Genomic DNA, 22,609 nt, shown 5'->3' with positions numbered 1-22,609 from the left:
CTGTTGCCTGGCTCTCTGTCACCCACAGGCCCACTGAGAAAAGTCCTCTATATGTGGCTTTTGTATTGGTGCCATAGTAATGATTTACAATACAGACTGACCTCAGAGGTACACAGAGGAGATCACTCTGTTGGATGAAACACTGCCCCGACCAGTGCAATATATAGACATACAAACAAGGGTTCAAATGCGACAAAATAATGGAAACACTGAATATAGGAATATGCAAAAACGTCAGCTTCAGGTCTCCTTGAATTGTTGTCATCAGGTAAATCGGGGCCCCCACTCTATTATGGAAATCCTTTTCTGGATTTTTCAAAAACAGTCGCTAACAGAAGGTCATCTCAGAATGATAGAAAGTGGTGAAATAGCTCAAAATCATGTGAAACTGACAACGTGCAAACAGCGTGTTGTTTATGTGCAAACACTGTGTTGATCAAAGTGTCGGTTTTACGTGTTTTTGGCCTTTCATACACTTGTGAAACTGTAGAATGCCAAAATACACCAGCTGGATGTCAGTGGCTGCTGAAACAGGGTGTCAGCGGCTAAACGTGCACTGTGAGCTGAAGAAAACTTCTGAAGATGTAATCTCAGGCAAACATAATTTCTAGGATTTTCACTGATATTTCCGGGACAATTTTCCAAGTGTTTTCCATGACTGGAAGACCAGTCTATACATTTCCAGGTTTTCCAGCATGCGTGTGAACCCTGAAGTTGCCGCTGACACTGCAATGCAGACGTGTAGCTTCAACTCTTATTTGCTCATTTTTGAGTCTAGTTTTGTTGGGATTACAAACTGTGCTGCTAAGTGTCAGTCTGTCCCTGTCAGGGAGCTTTCACTTGACACCACTGCTCCTCTTTGCCAATGCACTTTTTTATTTGGCAAATGTTGTCATGACTCCCCAGACTGTTCTTCTTGCCACATTAAAGTGTCTGATGCTCCCTTTTGGCCTCTTTGTATCTGTTAGTTGCCTTATGTTGCTCTGAAAACTCTCATGTAAAAAGTGGTGATTGTCAGAGCTCTTATAAAGCTGACACATAATGCCAGCTGGCATTCGGCTTAACCTGACTCATCTTTGGGAATGTAAATTATTTCAAAGTCCTTTTAAAGGCAATGTTTCCTTTATTCTGTCCACCCACTTGTTTGTATGCATGTGCATCAGGAAATAAATGCAGAGGATACATAAGTACCAAGAAAACGAGGCAGAGAGAGGAAAAGAAAAACAGGAAGAGAGGGAGAAACCCAGAGTCGGCCATTTTATTTCTGGACGGTGGCCCACGGTGCCATCTTACAAATGAATGCATTAACAGAGCCAATTAAACTGGCAATCATTTAATGGCTGCCAATGCAGCCATGCGTAAGCAGCCATCGGCGAGAGCTAAGATTGTGTTAGAGGTCTGCAGTCTGGCCACTGGGCCACCTTAAATTCACTGCTAAAACTGCCCTGCAGCCCCCAAAGTGACCATGCTGATACCAGCAGAGAAATTCTGCTCTGTCGGTATCCACTAATGATAATGATTGATGTAGTTTATAAGGATGGAGAGGCTGCTTAAACAAGTATGAAGGAGTTTTATTTATTTTTAGAAGCATGGAAGACAAGCAGAAACTTACTGCACTAAAGTCGCTGCACTATCTTTCCTTCCCATTTCTGATAACCTAGAATACAAACTGCTTTAATGTCTGCTTCATCCCTCGGCGCGGCCTTTGTGTTTTAGTGGCGTCGTAAACTGAGAAAACAGACCAACAGTCGTTTAAACTTGTGCTCACCTCTTTCCCCAATCGAAACCAACTCAAATAGACAAACTAAACAGAGCGGCAGCAGATAAAAAAATAAATTGTTTCGCCCCGAGAGCTGTTTGAAATGTAGAGGTTATCTTGGACACACTGCTATAGACAAAGAAGTATAGCTTGACGAAACACACCTCACACAATATTCTGACCATAGACAAATAGAAAGACATCATATTAGACCTCAAGCCTTCAGATTACCCACAACAACAAAAAATGTGAAGCCTTTTTTTGTCATATATAAAAGGTTTTCAATGTCTAAACCCTATAACTTACAAAAGGATATAACTTTGCAAAAGGAAATAGCCACTGATATAACTTTACATATTGTTTTTTCTCTTTTGATATATTATTTTTTTCTATGTTACAATAACCTAATGATAATATCACTCTAATTCATACAATAGACTAACAAATACTATAACACTTTTTTCTATGATACATAAGTACTGACAAATGAGTGAAAATCACACCCTTAAAAAAACATACATAATAAAATAGTAAAGTGCATGGAAGAAAGATGTTTACAAGAAAACATGAGTACCAGGATATTATTTACATTAAAGATAAGCAGCTGGCATCCCATCACCACTGAAACCACATTCTGCTTCATTTGGCTAATTCACCTTCATAGTATGACGATATATACATATTGAATTTTTAAATGCTGATAGAAACTGTACAGGGTAAACTGTGTTAGAGCGCGTATCTGTACAAAAGGGGTTCCGGAAAACAAGAAGAGCGAATCAACTTGAACAAGTATTAAACTTTGGCGCAACCAAAGTCATCTGAATTATTCACATTGTCACAGATGTTGCGCTCGGGGACCTGAAAAAAACGGGAATCCGAACTTTAATGGAATAGGAGTGATTGTGGCAAACATGAAAATATAATTTAGCCGGGTATGTAATGTGCAGTGGCCTGATAAAACACTGAGGGGGAAACTCTATTTTCGACCGGGAGAATTGGAGCAGTGAATATAGAGGCTTGGCTTAAGAAGCAGCGGACATGTTAGATTAGGGCGACATTTTCTCTGTGTAAAGAGAAAAAAAGACAAAAAAAAAAAGAAAGAAAAAAAAAGAAAAAGAGGAAAGAGTGGCGGGAAGAGGGAGTTTATCCAATCCATATTTACTGTAACAATGGCCTGATCCTCATTGGGAGCAGCGAGCGAGAGAGAGAAGGGAGTCCAGAGACAGACACAACAGTGACGGCAATAGACCAACTAGTGTGTGTGCGTACGTGTGTGTGTGTGTGTGTGTGACTGTGTGTGAGTCTAGTCAGTCTGGTGTATCTTCAAATGAGATCAGTGCTTATTGACTGAACTCTCTTATCTCTAATCTGTGGGGTAAATTGCCTCGGTTGCTGCTTCTCTTCAGACTCTCCCTTTCTTCCTCCGCTGCTACCGACTCCCCTCTTTACGATCCCATCAGACACAGCAGGCGCAGATGCTATTTACTGGGAGGCGAGTGTGTGTGCGCGTGTATGTGTGTGTATAAGCGAGGAAGGGTGGGAGAAAAAAAAAGAGATTGGTGGGTAACTAAATGTGTGGGTGTATCAAGCAGTGTTGCCTGTGTTGCTTTTTAATGTATCTCTCAGCGTGCAAGAGGCTGGATATATTACCAATATGTGGATTTGCTAATGGGCTGATATTGGACTTTTATTTGTCAGTCAGTGTTGCACACCACCAACATGATGAAAGTTGGCCCCTGACCGCAACTACAATAAAACATGAAATACATATTTCAGTACTCGTGGGATGCGTGGAAGGAGCATTTTCGTGTAACTCTTCACTAAAACCCGCATTAGTGTGATACTTTCATAGTTTCTTAAAAGAAAATACAAAATGATTTCATATACAAGACAAATGAAATTAAGTGTGTCTGGGTCTTCAATTGTCAGTGCAAGTGCTCTGTGGACAGATCACGTACTTCATATTATGTGAGGAATAAGCAATTTCTTGTATTTTTGATTACTTTCTCAATTGCAAAGGTTTTGCTAGGTTTCTCACTATAGCTCCAAGGCACACTGTAGAAGTCTTCTTATAAATTAAAACCCTTTTTTTGGCAACAAATTTGTCATTTGTAATGTTTTACCATGTAAAACAAGGGTTTTTAATTTATAAGACAACTACGGTGTGCCTTGGAGCTATGGGAGAGAACAAACTTTTACAATTGAGAAAGTAGTCAACAATACAAGAAAATGCTCATTTCACACATCACATGAGTGCTGGAACTGTGCAAAGAGCACCTGTGGTGTCAGTGGAAGAAGACAGGTCCTTCCTTTTTTCATTTTTTACATGAAATAAATGTTTCTTTTTCTTTCAAGAAGCTGCTAACCACCTAAAAGCATCACATTCATATGGGTTCTAAGAGAGTTTTCATGACCTTCATGAAAAAAGCTCAAATTTTAGATACAGACATTGGTTATAGGCACCCTGAATACAAAAGTAGAGGTTTCTGTCTTTCAAAAGCCCACCAAAGTTGTATTTATGTTCATACCTGCAGCTGTTCTGTGTGTATGTGTGCTGTTGTTTGCTGGGAGGTGAAAAGACGAGCGATGGAAGAGGTACTGGGATAAGGAGGGAGGCTTTCGGGGTTCGCGACTATTGGTTTGCCTCTCTGTTCTCTGAATGACCCTCAGACTTATCAAGCTGCCTCACTGGACGAGCTTGGCACCTCTTTAAAACACACTCAATACCTGTGTCACCTTGAGAGTCGATCTCGCATTGGGGAATGAGAGGGAAATGGAACTGAAAAACTATCTTGAGCTGCGGCTGATAGAATGGAGTTTTAACAACGACGTCTGAGATCTAGCCATCTCCCCCCACACTCTAGCTATTCTTTTTTTTATTGGGCCTCGATTAAGGCTTTAGGTGATGGCCTGGACCACAACAACAAAACAAAAAAACAAATCAAACTGGACCGAGTGAAAGATCTCGCGTTTGCATTGAGGATCCTACATTTCTTTCTTTTACTTGACATCCAATAAGACAGCCGGAGTGCAGCTTTCGCGGGTCGAGTGGAACATCGCAAACTGTTGTCCGTCTCCAACTCGCTTCCTCTTACCATTCCACTGAGTTAAGATGGATGCCTGGAGATAGGGGTATTGATCGATACTAGGCTACATAAGGGTTTCCTCTCTGCCGCTACACCCTTTTCCACCTCAGCCAATCTATACCACACTCTGAAAGTTCTCTCGTGAAACTCCTATCAGTGTATCTCTGTGAATGCTAAAAGCAAATATCAAAGGGAAGGCTACAGCTTTACTCAGGTACCCAAGCAGGGTTTGACTGATATGGTTTTCTGAGGTCAGATACCGATTCTAAATGTGGATTAAGGGTGGTGATAGCCAATATTTTGTGTCTTAACATTTGGCCATTTTGATGCACAAGAAATCAAAAATGCAGGATTGGGTGTTTCGCCAAAATTTTATTCCTAGCAGGGTGGAACATTATAAAAGATCAAGTGGCACGGTAACGCTCGACTGACACCTATAGTAATCAAAGTCTTTCAGCTGATTAGCGGCTCCTTAAGAGGAGATGATAATAAAATTTTATGGCAGGTTTTACAGACTGTGTTATGTAGTTGTGGTCAGGGAGGAACCTCCATAATATCGGAAATGAACAACACTGCCTGCCTGCTATGGTCAGTATATATATTGCCATGTATTAGTCAAAACATTGTACCAGGTATTCCAGGAGGAATGCCGGTGTTTGCTTTGAGCAGTGAGCTGCTAAGGGGACTCGATCAATTTCAGACAAACTCCAGTAAAGGCACGACAAATGGACTTGATCCTGCTTGGCTCCCTCACTGAACAACTACTGAAATCCTTCCTACCAGGCCAGAGTGCAGCATTTGAAATGGATCAATCTATCAATTGATTTATTGGTTTAGGGATTATATATTGTGCCAGAATCTCAGTATCTGATTTTTGTTAAAATCATTTTTATCATTTTGTATTTGTAATATTGTCTTTGTTCATTTTGTTTATTCAAACATTTCATCAAAAGGAGATGTACACCGGCAATAGTTTTGTTAATTTTTTTGCATCGTAAAATTAAACTTTAATGATACAGACATAACAATACTGGCAAAACAATGCTTAAATATCTAGCTATTATGATTAGTATCAAAAACCCACAAGGGTTAAACCCAAGCCTCCACTCATTATGTTGGATGAATCAGAAAAGCTGCTCTTGTTGGCTATTCAGGGCATTGAGAACTAAGTCTTCAAAGTCATTAAATCTGATAAATTAAATTCAACCCTTAAAGAAACTACATTGGGGTTGGGGCCTTTATTTCACCATACCTCTGTTCTGGGGAAGATTTCAACTCCTATAATCTTTGCACAACACCTCTGACTTTTTGCAGTGTTCATGTGATGTGGTCTGACTTAAAAAAATACCAAATGGGAGAAAGCATTTACATCAGCCTCCTAATGGTAAGTACAAGTAGGATATATGGCATTGTTTTGAATGTCCCACTTGGCATCACAAATTGTGTGAGGGTGTCAACACTGCCACTGATGTTGGCAGTCTAAATCTGGGATTTTCACATCATCAAAAATCAATCAAGGAGATTAGCAGTCATTTTAAACCAGGGCAGTGTATAGATTTGGGATAGGAGTCTTCCCACAAATTAAATACGCGCTCAAACTGTAGCACTGACATGTTGTCTTGTTGTTTCACTTCTACTTATTTGACATGAACATGTTAAGATTCACTTGCTATGAGCTATGTTACAGCTATAATAGAGGAAACTATCAGAAGAGCATAATTTTGCATTTGTACATCAGGAAGTAAAAAATGATATTCTGTTATTTGTACATATGCACATGGGTTAAATGTAGGATTATTGCTTTTCTTGCATGGAGGATCTGAAGAGACACTAAACTGTTGTGTGGGAAAAATGTGGTTTTCTCCTTTAAAGCTGTTCAGTGGTGATGGGACACCTCCTGCCTCTGGCGCTTTGCCAGCGATCAATGGGCTCTCTAACACGCTGCTGCCCATTCTGCAATGGCTGCCATATCTCCCCGCTCCACATCCTGCAATACATCACTTCCTCCTGCAACTAGATTTGGCAATACATCACTTTCTTCCTCTCGCCTTCTGCTTTTCATAATGCATCACTTCCTGGTAGCCATTTTGTTGCAGTTCCGCCTCCTTTGGGCTGAACGGCTCTAAGTCCCATTAAGTTGGTCTGAAACTTAGCTCCAGTTATCGGCTCACTTAGAATTGAGCCAATTCTCTCAGGGAGTGGAATGGCTGTATCATTTACTTAATAAAATCTAATCTGAAATTTGTTGCTCAAACTGGAATTGCTGAACATTACTGCCCTTAATGTATATGGGAGGAAATGACTAATTGAAACAATAAAGGCAGGGGAAATTAGATGGAATTAAAACTAGTGCAAAAGGCCACCCCAAAGGAGCTGAGTTAGAGACCCATAACTTAGAAAGAGAGGGGGGAAGAATGAGAGAGAGAGAGGAAGACTAAAAAGTTTCCCTTTGTGTCTTTTCAACCTTTCCCCCACTCTTCTCTGTGCCGACTATACCACTCTGTTTCCCATTTTCCAGCAGTAGAGACATTTTAAAAAAAAAAAAAAACATTCAAGTCAATACATGAAGTAATAAAATGCATTATTTTTCACACCAAATTAAGAACAGTACATCAGTGGGTGACAATGGATAAACTCTTTTGAAATGGGACAGTGACTTGAGAGGAGAGTCTTGAGTTTCAGGGTCACATTTGCCGGAAGCGTTTTGTTTTAGTTTTCCATGACGAGGAAGGAGGTGTTTAGTTAGTGATATTGTTTTTTTTGTTGTTGTTGTTTTTTTTTTTTTTTTTTTGGTCTGTTTTGCTGTGTGTGTGGGGAGGGGGGGGGCATGTCTCCCTCTTTTCTAGTAGGGAGTGAAGCGACTGCACCCTCCTCTGTAAAGGCTAGCCTGCAACATCAAAGATGAAAAAGCGCCAATCAGTATTCAATATAGGAACCTTGGCTCATATTATTAATATTAGATTAACTTCTCTCTTTCCCCCAAAAGAATTGTTCCTCCCTTTTGCCAGTTGTCTCTCTTTTTTGAGAGTGGGAAGTTGTGGGGATCTTGTTGAACAAAAGTTGCCAACTTTGTGGTTACTGAACTGTATATGAACATGCTTTCACTGCTTTTACTGATGGTTACCTCAGTCAGTCTCTCTGTTGATCTACTCTTTGTTATGATGCACTTTTGGGAACATGTCCTATTCAAGAAGCTGACCATGGAGAGAGAATGGGACAGCAGGGTGGCCTACACAGGGATTTTCAAACTTTTTCACAGTCTGGACCCCAAGTTGATTTTCATTAAACCCCAGGCACCCACTTGAAGTGATTTTGCCTTTGGGAAAAATGACAAGAAATCTATATTTATAATTATTAAAATTATATATTTAAAAGTGAGATCAGTGATGATAGATCACTATCAGAATGAAGCTGCATTCCGATGCTTTTCACAAGCATTTAAATTTAAGTGAAATTAAACTATTCTTCATTTTGCTGTAGGGCCCCTTGGAAGATCCTCCAGGACCCCTGGGGGTCCATGGACCCCAGTTTGAAAACCACTGGCCTAGAGGTCGATGAGACTGGATGAACTGAGATCAAGCTGTGTTGGCAAACACTGGCCCTGCTAAAATGTCCTTGAGCAAGACAATGAAGCCCTACTGGCTCTGGGGCTGTTGCTCAGTGTCTTAGGCAGACCTGCGGACAGGTTTCCCTACAGAATGCGTAACGTACACGATCACTTATTTGCTAACTGGATAAGTGACATTTGAGAAACACTAGTTGGCATTATTAACCTTCCTAACACACAGGAAAGGTTCGCAGGTTAACAAGCTCATCAGTGAACCCGTAGACAAACAATAAAGAGTTTGTTTGTTGCTGTATCTCTTAAAAATGTGCCACCATCAGGCTGTTCTCTTTATATAGGTCAATCAAATACACTCAAGCAGTTTATGTAATATTCTTTTAATCTTCTCATGGTTTTCAAACTCCACTCTGTGCCTGCTGCCTGACCAAATGAATGGACTGAGGTACAGCTGGATCTATATCCCTCTCTGACTGTTCTCCAGGAACTAACCCAGCCCGGCCATCAAAGACTACATCCTGAGACATCTGACGATCCTCTCCTAGAGCAGAGGAGAAAGCCAACCTTGCCCAGCATGAATTATCCTCTCCACATCCAAAGCTCGGCATAAAGAAGTTAGCTCTAACCTCACAGGACTTAATTAGCAAAAGACTTTTAACTGTGGAAGTGCTAATCAAAAACGATTTCATCTTTTCTCCCAGTGTTGAAATAGAAAGCGATGGAACTTGGGGAGGAGACCGCACAAGACACGGTGAGTTGATTCATTAGGATTTCAACTTTTCAGTTCAGCCGGAGAAGTTGGAGGTTCAAACATTCAACTGTCACCCTGCCCTTATCAATGCCATCATTTTTAACTAGATTTGGCAAGATTGGTCTTATTAAACTTTTAATTGGAGTTACAGTTCAGCATGGAAAGCGTGGTGAGCTTTCAGTTTTGTAAGAGTGTTTTTTTTTTTTTAATTTTTTTTTTTAAATTTGTGAATAGGGGGTACAAGTGCTGTGTTTGAGTATGGATTACATCTGGGAGAAGGGGGGAAAAAGGGAGGACAATTTTGAAGAAAAAAGAGAAGAAAAAGTAGAGTAATAAGGAGGAAAACACAGGCCACCGTTTTAATTAAGTAAATGAAGAGGAAAAAAATGGTCGTAATTAATGAAGGCTTTTAGCTAGCAGCTGCACGGGAGGAGGGGGCGGGGTAGTCGAGGGGGTCGGGGGTGTATGAGGGATCAAGGGGTGCTGGGGGGGGGTCGACTGCTGCCACCACGAGCATGTCGGTGCTCAGCTTCAACCCTCATCTGTCTGCAGTCCAAGCCTCTGTGCCAATCAGCATCTTCAGCAACAGTCGGCTTGGTGCTACAAATTCATTTTTCTGTCGCTTTCTTTCTCTTTTTTGGTCTATCTCTCTCTCTCTCTCTCTCTCTCTCCCCCTCTCTCTTTTACTTTAATCTCCCACGGCACGTTGAAGCACATTCTAGATGGTCGTTAATCTTTGGAGGAAGTCCCTACCCGCACCCGCGAAAGAAAACAAATTGTGCATTCTTTTTTCCCCTCCATCCTATGGGGTGCTCTGTTTCGTTCTTTTGGAGGATTTTCTTTTTTTTTCATCTTTGATGTTAGCTGCAAAGCTAGCTAAAAACAAACATTAACCATTCGACTATCTCCCCTTGCAAAATTTTTTCGAGACTGTTTCCTCCATGTGGGGAGAAATCCGTGGTCTCAGTTGGATTTCAAGCAAGTAGCTTCAGGCCAATGAAATTGAATGGGGAGTTTGAGAATAAGGCAACGTCCCTTTTTCATTTACTGAAGTGGCAAAGACTCACATTAAACATTAAAACAGATCTCTCACAGAGGGAAAACACACATTTCAGAGGAACAACAAGTGATAGAACAGCCTCCGTGTCATCCAGACAGTTACAACTTACCTTAACAGAGACTATCTATTAATGGAGCATTTGTTCACCTCATTTAAACATGAACATGAAAATACCTCTCTTGAATATGTGAGCCAACATGGAAAAGCAAGCACATGTGAGATTTTTTTTCATTGAGCTATGCAACCAGGTCTGTAAAATGGGATTACATATAAGCTGTTACTGTATTAAAATAAAATTGGATAGAACTAACAAAAGGCAATTTAGAGGAAAAAATGTGCAAGAAATACAAAAACAACAGGCTTATCATGTGGCTCTCTAAAATAATCAGAATATTCATAAATAGAAAAAAGGCAAAATCTTATTTATAAGTAAGAAACACCGGTTTCAACCTTTTTCAAAGTTGAAAACATCAAGCAAAGAATCAGGGAGTTCAGGGAATGTAAATTTTAGCACCTCCAAAGTGTAAGCTGAACTGAGACAATGACAGTCACTTGACAGTCATTAAGACTTTTCTTGGTTGTAAAATTAGTCTCGAGTAAGTTAAATGGATCTGAGTTCATCATGTTGGGTCACATATGGTCAAAGAGAGGACAAATTACAGCAGCTCATTGATAAAAGGAAAACTCCAGTTCATCGTGACACCTAGAAGTCTGGGACAATACTGTACCAGTCAGCAGCTACTCTCTAATAACTTTGTCCTCATCAATCACCTATAAATCTTCTGGTTGTGTCAAAACAATGTAACATCTCTCATTTGCTTAAAAAAGTATAAAAGATCATGCTTACCATAGTGCCCACACTGTATGTGGCTGCAGGACCAATCGTGTGGTGATATGGGTCTGCTGTTGCATAGACTCTGCCGTAACTAAGGAGGACAAAAACAGGCAGAAACAATACTGACCATGAAACAGTGCAGTGTATACATGAGATCAGCTAGGACCAAAAATTACTCATAAACAGACTAGGAAGATTCACAGAATCTTACAAAATACCTAAGAGGATAAAAAAAAATAGTGGTTAAGATTACAAGGAAAAGGCAGTCAGACCTAAAAAGAAATCTAAATAAGGAGAAATGGCAGGAATGTTGGCAGCTGAGGACCACTGCAGTGCTTTTGACTGCCAATTTTTACCATAATTTTCCCCCATTTTACATTGCAACAAACCATTTTGCAAATCAAGCGGATTGTACTAAAGATTTCACGATATATCATCAAAACGCCCTCCATTTTCAAATTTGAATTTGTGGTTGAAACACGGACCTTATAATGTTCTGCTTCTGTGGATAACAAAGTTGTCACCATTCATAAACTACCGCTGATAATTCAGTGTGGAAAGTGAATATTTTTCAGGGACTATTTTCTGCAGAGAGACTGTTTCACTTCACCCAATTTGTGTGTGTGTGTGTGTGTGTGTGTGTGTGTGAGTGTGCACGTGTCCACTGTTCATGTCTCATATTACTGAGCCTATCAACCTAATATTTTTTGTGCACAGTTATGCTTGAATGATGAAGAACCTCTCATGTGACGATTCGAAACATTTGTTCTTGCTACCGCTGCTCCCTCTCTTTCACACTTTCACACTCTACCTCACTCGACCACCACTGCTCTCTCTCGCTTTGTCACCTGTAGTATCCTTTCAAAAGTTAAATAATAAAAACGGTTGTGTAAAATATTACAAAAACTACCTAGTCTGAAATGCCTTCAAGAAAAACACGATTGAAACCACATCTACGGACGCTGCAAAGACCGGAGGCGTATCTGCATACATGAGAGAGTGGATTTACACTTAAAGTGACACTTTGACTTACTCTGCAAACATAAAACTATACTGACTCTGTGAAACAGGACAAATCAACAGGCGATTTAATCAATCGGGAAACATTGTTAATTGCTTCTCTCCTCCCCAACTCCGACTCGCAGACATAAACCTTATGGATGCCGGCTTTGATTGAATAGGTTTGATAATGGATAGGGAGTGTCAACCAACCACAATGAGTATGCATGAGACACATAAGGCATTGGGTCGTCGATTTTAACTGGGGTCTGGAGGAGAGATCTATAATCATTTCCCCCTCTCACTCACGTTAAGGACAGGCCTATGGGATGAAAATGCAATCGATGTCTCCCTATAAATGTATGTCGTAAAGGTGAGAGTGTGTGATTGCAATGATTTGTTTTACCCGTTCCAATTTATGAGAAAAAGGGGGTGAGTGTTTTATCTTCTGGACGGTGGGGAAGGAATGCGATAAAAGTAACACAAGAGGGAAAAAGAGAGGGAAAGATAGGGAAAGAGAGCAAGCAGAGTGATAAGAAGAGAGGATGGCTGGAGGGAGGGAAAAATAAGATTATGAACAAAGAGAGAAATGGGAAAAATGATGCTTTGGGGTGGGGGAAGAAAGATAGAATGCATATGGGAGAAAGGAAATATAGCTTAGTAAAGACCAAAAAAAAAAGGGCTCAGATGAGACTCATGAGAAAAGGGGATGCGGTTGAAACGGAGGACACTGAAGAAGAGGAAGAAAGCAAGACACAAAGCTGGGGAAAGCTGGTGTTTATCTGTCATGGTGTTCCTTGGTGTCCCAGCCCCCTCCGTCCCCTTATGCCCTCTTCTCTCCTCCTCCTCACCTCCTTTCCTCTTGGTTTCCCCTGGCTGCCATCTCCATCCCTATCTCTCTCTGTCTGTCTCCTGAGGCTTATTCCCAGTCTATTCACTGGCACTGGTTTGGAACTAATCCCCTCCCTCACCGTCCCTCTCCTTCCTCCATTCATCCCTCCATCCCTCTTCCTCCGATGCGACGGGACTGCTTTATTTATATTCCTCTCTTTTTCCCCCCTTGTTTGTTTATTCTCCTTCTCCAAAAAGTAAAGGCAAAGCCAGCGGAGGTCTGGAGGGCAAAGATAAGAGGCTGCACGGGTTCACTAGCCTACTAGCAGAAGAAGAAGAAGGAGAGGAGACAGAGGTACGGGGGTGGTGGAGAGAGGGAAAAGGAAGTGATAGAAGAGAGGAAGAGTGAAGAAGAAGGGGGAAATAGGGGATGTTATTTGAGACGTGATGAAGGCAGGACGAGGTTGAGTCTCGCGGGTCGGTCCTGGATGCTTTGAAATGTTTGCTTCCTCTTCCCTGGTCTAGACAGAGGCAGTCTGCACAACTGAGAGAAAGTGTGTGTGTGTGTGTGTGTGTGTGTGTTGGTGTGTGCACCCTAGAGGGATAGAATAGAAGCAGAGTCTGTCAGTCCCAGGCTCATCCACTCTCTATAAGCCCTCTCTTATCCCACAATAAATAAAACTTAACCCCCCCATGCCTCCTCCCCGCTACCTCCTCCTGACTCCACCTCACTGCCTGGGCTTCCCTTTAAATCAGGAGAGCTTAAAAAAAGAGTGAGAGAGACATAGTATAAAAGATGAAATGGAGAGAGAGAGAGAGAGAGAGAGAGAGAATGCTGTGCGACAAGAGGGGGGAGGCAGGAGAGGAGAAAAAGAAAGAGAATGAAATAAGTCTTGTGAAGAGACAAGCCCCCTCACCGGCTCCTCTCTCCTCCTCTGCTCTGTTCATAATTCCCCTCAGCGTGGCACTCGCTCCTCGCCTCTGATAAATCTTACATTATCGGGGGCCTACAGGCTCCTGCTGCAGCCGTTTCTTATCGGGCCTGACATGCTCAATCTCCCTAAGATTAGCTCCCCAAGCACCACCACGCAAGCACACGCACACACACACTCACACACACACACACACACCTAGACACTGGTTCTAACGTGTGCGCATACCCAGACACAGGTTTTGCTAGAGACACACATCACCTTTGATCTGGAGAAATCACTAGCAGGCTTCCGGGCCCCCAGAGGGCTGAGGACCTGCTGCCCAGGGAGGAGAGCAGCGGCCCTGGGTAGAGCGGGGTCAGAGGCCCAGGGCAGGGCCATGGAGACTACAGTACCCGGCCCTGGGGGGTGAGGTGATTAGGGTTGAGGGGACAAAATGGCGCTCGGAGGGGAATGACAATAGGAAGATGGAGCACATAAAACCCCTCTCACTCCATTCCCCTCTCTCTTCCTCTCTCTCCGTGCAGTGTTTTCAAAAGCCCCAAGGCAGGCTGTTCAATTGTTTCCAGTATTTTTCATCATCTGTCCAAGTCACTGTTTCAGCTGAGCCCTGTTAGGAAGTTTAGAGCCAGGTGGAGTGTGACAAAATGTGCTAATGTACTGTCACCATGTTTTGGTTTTCTGTATATTTTAAGGCCACTGTAAAATAAATAAATAAATAAATAAATGATTTCAAGAAGAAAGTAAAGTCTGGGTTGCACCAACAAGGCTTTTTAAATCAGATTAAATCATCGTTTATTGTTAAATTCGGTTGCACCAAACTTTAGAGCTGGTTTACAGAAGAATTTAATTTAAACCTCTCATTACATCTTAGTTTGTACTCTGAAACTATTAAATTAAATCTAGGTTTTACTCCAATTTAAACTATGATCTGGTATTAACTTTAAACTTACACTTTTAAAATGTCTACATTTTTTAAAACTGGATGGAGCTAACGGATTTTACTCATCTGTAAAAGCAGTCCGGCAGGTCCTGCTAAGCAGTCTTCTTTTTTAACAGTGCATTTGTCCTTTACCTTCTATAATTTGGCTATACTTCTCCATTTGTTCAAGCAAACCTAAGTCTCAACAGAGAAAATAAAAACATTTTAACTTCTGTCAAGCAATGGTGAGTAGGCTAACTGCTTGTAAGCTAGCTGGCTACCAATGATGCACAGCAAACGTCCCACCTTGTCAGCGATACAGATTAACTTTAGACTAAAACAGACTGACTCATGTGGTGTCAAAATCTAGGAAATATAAAAGAGAGAAAAATAAAATGTTTGGAAAGCAAGCACCACTCTCTTAATTATTTAAGTTACTAAACTTGGAATTACTAAACTATTGTTGTTGTTTCTTTACAGAGCTCTGTTTAATTTTAAATCTGGATTTAGTAATTGTAAACTAGTTTTGTGAAACTCTGATTACAACTAATGTGGATGGAAATGATGCCGTTAACTTTGTCCACTAGCTAATTAGCCAGCAGGTTAACTTACAGTAGCAAAGTAACCAATGTAGATTTTACTGCTTGCTACTAATAGCAGCTACTAATGCAATCTCCAGCTAAATACGATAATGAATAGAGTTCAAATGTGTAAATGCAGCAAAGTAATAAATTGTGTGCATTGAATTTTGTTAGTGCAACCAAGTCTATTTGGAAATGCAGTCAGCTGTTCAGCCATCGTTGCCCAGAATGTGAGGCACCAGAGGAAATCTCACATCACCCAGAGGCCCTCTGTGCTCCAGATCTTGAAAATGACATCAATGTCAGAATTTAACCCTCAATGACAATTCTTGCCCTAATGGCACATATTAGTTTTCCTATAGATAAGTAACCCAAGATTCCCTCATCCATTGGCTGTTATGGACATTTCCAAAGCACAGCATGCCTGTTTGCAAATGGATTTATGCTGCCATTACTGTGCACTTACTACCAGGGAGGCAGGGTTAGGTGGGGAGACTGTGTTCACTCACCTTATTTGCAGAATCCAGTTTACCTGGCCTTTAGGGCTAATATGAATCTTTATAAGGTAAATTTGTATTATACAAGTCATGAGAAGGCCAACAAACCTGTCACTGTATGCAGCTGCAGCGGTGGCGGCTGGCTGGGCATATCTGTAAGCTGCATACCCTCCCTGAAGAGAGCAGAAGGAATTCAGTATCATCTCAAATAAGTATTCATAACAATTTCTCCATCTTACACACCATTAAATATCCATTTTGTAGATTACGTGCTATGAAGACTCTGAAGGCAAGGTGTGTGTGTGTGTGTGTGTGCATGTATGTGCTTGTGCGAGTGTTTGTCCAACAAGCAATTATTAATATCCATCTTCACTCAGCTGCCTACTTTTTCTCATGCCAAGCAGACACTGCGTTCGGTATCTGGCAGCTCTGATAGCAACTTAATGATGCAACAGCTGTTAGTTATGTAGGGTTAAATTTATCAAGTGATATTTCACAGAAATGCTTCAATTGTGGCTGATACCTCAAGACAATTTGCACTACTTATGTCCATAAAATACCACATTATTGTCTTCAGTCGGAAAATAGTGAATATAACTTAAGGAGTTGAGAAAGACGGTGAAAGAAACACTGACTTACATATATTTCTGCCCCATAGAAGCCGTCCTGGTAGACCACACTGTTGGCAGAGGACAATCAAATATTAGCCAAAGTTCTTTTCAGTTTTCATCTCTGTTGGCAATAAAGTGCAATAAAAAAGAAGTGGTGTAATACAGATTGGAGTTTTAGTTAAACATTTCTTGCAGGCAGAGCTGCTTTGGAGGCAGAAATGATCTCACTGGTTGAATTAAATGTCAATCTTTGAAGCCAAACATCCACAGTAGAAGTTAACAAACGGTGAAAGGGTATTTTAATGGCAAAGGAATCTAAATGACCATGACTTCTTGTTTTTATTCATTCATGACAATGGCATTTATGATCTTGGAGGGCCTCACAGCAAGAAGGTCCGGAGCTTGATTCCTGACCAGCCGGCCAGGGTCCTTAGGGGTTCTGTGTGGAGTTTGCATGTTCTCCCTGTGTCTGAGCGGGCTTCTGCTGAGAGCCCCGGTTTCCCCCCACAGTCTAAAGACATGTAAGTTAGGTGAATTGGAGACTAAATTGCCTAGGTGTGAATGTGTACATCTGCGTGTTTGCACTGTGATGGACTGTCGACCTGTCCAGGGTGTTTCCCTGTCTTCTGCCCAATGAGCACTGGGATAGGCTCCAGCTGCAGCAGGATAAGCAGCTTGGATAATGAATGAATATTACATTTTTTAGACAGCATTTTTTTTTAGTTTGTAGCTTATATTAGCTTTGTCCTCTCTTACCCTGTGCCTTTTTCACCAGGCTTCAGTCTGATGTCACAATGAAACAAAAACAGTTAAACCAGGTTTAACTCAACCATTGAGATTACTTCTGATTTCAGAGCATCTCTACTTCTGAGAGACCTCTGTAGACCGAAATCTCCAATCTGCACAAAGAATTATAGGAAAATAAAAACAGTGATAATATAAGATAACAGAAGTCAGCGGTGGCTCGTTGAGCGCTTTGTTTAAAAGCTTCTCAATGGTGGAGAAGCGACTTTGAAGGTCTAGGTTTTGGTCTGTTCTCACAGCAAGAGGTTGAACTACAGCAAAGCTTCCCTCAGGAACAAAAAACAGTTTTGTTAAGGTAATGCATATTTTACTGTTACTGGCTCCCATCACTGCTGTTTTGGCGGCATTCCATTTCCGGCTGCAGCAGAAGGCATGGTGCCTGGAAGTGGACTTTTTGCTTGGTCCAACTGACCTATGTAACAGCTGGGATCACAATGAATTTAGCTATTGGCAAATGTTACCTGGATAGTGAGCCTTAAATTACTAATGTCAGTAAGTGAACACTCAATGTCCAGACTTGGACTATGGACTCAGTTCTTGCAATCATAAATGTTTGCAAATGCAGCTGGAGCTGCCCAACAGCAGACTCACTCTCACAATACATTCCATCAGGGCACCACAGATGCTATATTAAGCACAACCAAGGTCCATTAGCGCAGAGTCTGTAATCCATGTCCAGACATTGATTAAGCCATTGTCTGACTATGCCCTTGTAAACTGTGCGCTTGCATACATCTGGGCTAGGAGATAGGGTCCCAGATGTACACCCAAACTCTGTCCAATTCTGCGAGGAAAAGGCATCCCATTCTAAATGACTACAGACTTCCACCCTATTTTGGTTGTACATGACATGGAATGACTCATTCTCAGTCTCAATAGCAGCATCCATCAGCCAGCCATAGCTTCAAGCACACTTGGACCCAAAGTCCAAAAGAGCAGAATCTGTTGTCCAAATCTGAACACCTAGCTCCTCACTGAGTGTTACTTAACTGCTCTGCTCAAATAACCCATCTAACTGGTTAAATGTTCCCATAACTAACTAATAGTAGGAAATAACTACTGAAGGAAGAATGTTAGATTTGAAGGGCTGCATACCCTCCAATAACCTTCGTCTTCCTTCTTCAGTAGTCATTTCCCTAGCACCGGTATTTTGGTGGACACCAGAATCATTCCTGCTATTGCCATTTTTATCACTAACAAAAAGAAATATTTTACAGTTACCACTGGCTAACATCAGGGATAACCTTCATCACTCCCTCAAAACAACAAATTAACTAAGTTGAGTTTGATGCTTATACCCAGAATAATTTTTAAAACAGAAATCGAAATGCAGCTGACACTAAATATCCACTACCTTCTGATAACCACTTATTTAAAAAACATAGTTCATAGCTGCACTTTGATTGGAGATTGGATGTTAGTACAAACCAAATCACCCTATTTGGGTACATTAAAAGAAGAAATTCAAGTGACTAACTTTCATTTTGATGAAATGTCCACCTCTTGTACATTTCCACTCAGTTTGGACCTAAACCCAAACAAAATAGCAGAATTTGGCTTCTTCACAAAGAAATATCCAGAATTTGTTCTTTATCTTTTATGGGCAAAAATTAACAGCAGTTGCAGTAGTGAGCTATGGCTCAAAATGAGAGAAACTGTTAAAGGAAAACAACAGCATACTGTCACATCCTCTGGTATTTGATCAGTTTTGTCCATTTCTTGTTCTCTAGTCATCCCCTGTCTATATTTTGTGTTTGCCTTTTGTGTCTGGTTCTGTGTGTCTCCATGCAGTTCCTGTATTGCCAGACCCCTTGTTTCAGCACAACCATCTGCCTCACCTCTCTTGTCGCCGCCTTCCTATACCAAACTTCACCCCGTCAGCTGTCACCTCACCTATCACCTGTCTCCCCATTACCACCAAGACTCTTGCCACTCCTCTGTACAACTCCTCAGCCAATCACCTGTCAGCCCACCTGTTTGCCACACACATTTCCAGTTAGTCCCTGCAGTATATTTACCAGTCTGTTTGTCTGTGTCATTTGCCAGTTCATCCCAGTGTGTTGTCCCAGGCAGATTTTTGTAGCTTTGACTTGGAATGGATAGTGAACTTTGATTTTTGCACGAGTAAAAACAGTTTGATTTTACACCTGCCTGTTGCCTGTTCTCTGCACTTGGGTCCATCTGCTTGCACACTTGTGACACAGAGGCCCTTTGTCGGGAATCTTTTTTGGGGGATATGAATGCACTCATCAAATCAAGGCAATCCACTTGTTAGCTTTAGTAATATCTCATGTACAAAATAACATTTTGTCCAGAGGGTGCTCTACAGGAAATATTATGACACCACAAAAATTTGTAGGGTTGATCTTCTGGGGAGCATCGATGTGCTCACCAAAATTATGAGGCAATCAATTCAATGCCTGGTAAGCATGATTATGCTCAACAAACAACTTGGCAATCTGTCCATTATGCTTGGCCATGTTAAGACTGCCAGCCCATATCAGTTTTTTGGCATATCCTGACTGCATCCAGATTGATTTTCAAAAGTTTGGACAGCAAAAAGCCTCAGGAAATGCGATTTTTGCAAAATGGATCCAAATCACATTTGTAGGTAGTTTGAAATGGGATTCAATCAGATTTCTACACATGCATCTCAGTCTGTACACCCTGGCCGCTCAAACTGGATTTCAAACTGTCACTTGCAATGCACCACACAACAGCAATGTCCAATCCAGAGTGACAGAAATGCATCAGAGCGGCTGAGCAGAATCCATGCTGCTGCTAGCAGAACGGCATGGAGGAGAACACAGAGAACAACAGCCCATGGACAAACACTGAAATAAATTGTCTGCTGGGGGAGGATTCTGTACATTTGTCATACCTCCGTGTTGGAAAGCCACATCACCAGCGTACATAGTAACTGCTGCCTACGTCGTTACGACAACAACCCATGCAAGAGATCATGCGTTGGTTGGTGATGTCTGGACACAAATACAATCTGATCACTTGCAAATAACAGTGTGGACAGTCTGATCTGATTTGACATACAAATCCAGTTTGCCTGCAGTCTGAACAAGGCCTTAGGCATGTTTTGTGTACAACTCTCAGGTTTGGCCTGAGAGTGGTACTAGAGGAAAGGCCATAATCACCACCAACCATCACTATAATCAAGAGGAGTCTTCCTTTGGGCATGAAGGTCACTCATTTGAGCATGAATGCACTTATCAAATATCATGGCAATCCACTGATTATATTTTGTGATAACTTGTGTTCCAAGATGACATTTTGAAGGTGGTGTTAGATGTAAAGGTCACAAGGTCTCCAAAACTGACAGAGTTAATCCTCTGCGAAGCATGAACATGTTCAGAAAGTTCCCTGGCAATCTGCTAAACAGACTTCAGGATATCCTGCTTCAGAGTTTAGTGCTGAACTGGCAGACAGACAGGCCGGCACAACCATCCTTAGGCCCCACCAAGAAATACTATTCAAATCTAAATGCAGTTCAACCACCTGCATAAATTACTTATTTAATTTCACGTGGTCAAACTCCCCAACACAATATATCCATTTCTTTCATTGCAATTGCCTGCCTTTGCTCTCTTTCCCTGTTGATATTTCTGTTTCTTTTCTTTCGTTCTTTCAACTCTAACATGCTCTCTTGGGCTTTCATTCTCTCTCTCTCTTTCTCCCTCTCTCTCTCTCTCTCTCTCTCTCTCTCCATGACTCCCCTCTCTTTTTCTCTAGGTCTCCCGCTCTTTCTGAAGCGAGCCCATTGGAGTGTGCAGGGCAGGTCATAGCAGTCCATTCACAGGCGAATAAAGAATGACACATTAGAAAAAAGAGAGACAAATTTGGCCATTCTGGAATCAAAGAGCAATTTTCCGCTCTATTAGAAGGCGAACTTTTTGTTTTCCACTCACCATTCTTCTGTTACGGAAAGTGTGTGTGTGTGTGATTGCGTGTGTCTGAATATACTGTATGTGTGTGTGTTAGGTTCACTGTGTGAGTCACACCATGAATTAGATTTGTGCAGTAGCGTGTTTTCAGTCTCGAAGACCTGTCATATGGTGTTTGTTTGATTATGTGCATTTGTCTTAGTTGGATGTGTGTGTGTGTGTGTGTGTGTGTGTGTGTGCGTGATTTTGTGCGCAGACTCACGCTCCATAGGCAGGGATGGGTGGGGGAGGGGGTGCAGCACGGAACGTGTTATAGACGGCACGACCCCTCCCTCTCAAGTGGGCTCCCCTATAGGCCACCGCTGCTCCTGTACTGGGGTAAGGAAACCCTGTCACTGGAGAGAGAGAGAGAGGGAGAGAGAGAGAGAGAGAGAGAGAGGCAGAGAGAGAAAGAGAGAGAGATGGAGGTGGAGAGGAAGTAATAATTGTTACAAGGCTACATTCAATATTTTTCATCTCGTAGAATGCTCTCTTTTATGAACTCACACAGGAGAGAGAAAGCTTAGTAAAGAATATCTGAGATTAGGGCTCCACTGATAAGGGTTTTTGAAGGCTGATATTGAAAATCTGAAGCTGAAATTCCATTGAAGTTGCCGACTGCTGATGTACTGATATTCAGTATTTTTAAATTGGCTAATTTTTATGCCAAAAATTCAAAACAGGCAGTGATTTTTTTTTCTTTCTTTTTTTGGTCATGATGGAAAAGCCTCTGAAACAGCATTTTTCCTCGGAATCTCAAACCCTCCACTGACAAATGATGAAATGGTTTCAGACAGGTTAGCAGGTTTGGTTCTACTGCCAGTTTTACACTTGAGTAAAATCCTCCCACACCACACTGGAACAATTCCTCTGGTCAGACATTTAATATAAAAATAGTAATAATAGAACACACTGACTAGTGGTGACAGTGAGGACCCTGTCACACACTGGCTGATGTCTGTTATAACATGCCCAATTACTGGCCTAATATATCAGGAAACTGATATATTAGTCTAACAGTCTAACCTATTTGAGACATGGCCCCTTTTCACCCACCTCTGACTTACATCTCCTACCCAAATTGTGACAAGACATGATCTGTCCAGATTATATTTACACCTTTACATTAAAATGTCATTTGCATTCACAGTGAAATTTGATTTCTCTTTCCTTTGCAAAGCACCTAAGATTTATTGCATTTATGCTTTGTTTTTATAGCACCGTATCAGTGATTTTGCATGTTTACTCTAGTATTTGCAAAATGTAATTTTTGCAAATACTTCATGTTTCTGCTTTTCATTTTATTTTCTCAAAGCAAGCAATTGTATTTTGGAGCTCGTTTTTTCCTCTCTTTTATCCAGCCATTAGTTTCCATTCATTCCACTACGATATGAAAATGAACTTTGAGAAACTTTCTTCTCACCAGTATTCCATCACCGTAATA

General features: G+C 41.3%; 1 protein-coding gene across 2 annotated transcripts in view; it reads right to left on the bottom strand.

Annotated features, from left to right (window-relative positions):
• Nucleotides 1–7,687: 7,687 nt before the first annotated feature.
• The window catches only part of rbfox3a (RNA binding fox-1 homolog 3a), a 68,112-nt gene continuing 53,190 nt past the window's right edge, over nucleotides 7,688–22,609 (bottom strand). For both annotated transcript variants that reach the window (XM_030078683.1, XM_030078684.1), the window contains exons 7-11: nucleotides 21,389–21,521; nucleotides 16,455–16,494; nucleotides 15,924–15,988; nucleotides 11,066–11,144; nucleotides 7,688–7,732 (exon numbers count right to left, since the gene is read on the bottom strand). In XM_030078683.1, coding sequence (XP_029934543.1) covers nucleotides 7,688–7,732; nucleotides 11,066–11,144; nucleotides 15,924–15,988; nucleotides 16,455–16,494; nucleotides 21,389–21,521 — 362 coding nt within the window. The remainder of the gene's footprint in view (nucleotides 7,733–11,065; nucleotides 11,145–15,923; nucleotides 15,989–16,454; nucleotides 16,495–21,388; nucleotides 21,522–22,609) is intronic.

The sequence above is a fragment of the Myripristis murdjan genome, chromosome 19, assembly GCF_902150065.1.
Source record: "Myripristis murdjan chromosome 19, fMyrMur1.1, whole genome shotgun sequence".
NCBI lineage: Eukaryota > Metazoa > Chordata > Actinopteri > Holocentriformes > Holocentridae > Myripristis > Myripristis murdjan.
The sequence above is the reverse complement of the archived record's forward strand: the minus strand, read 5'-3'. Positions and strand labels throughout refer to the sequence as shown.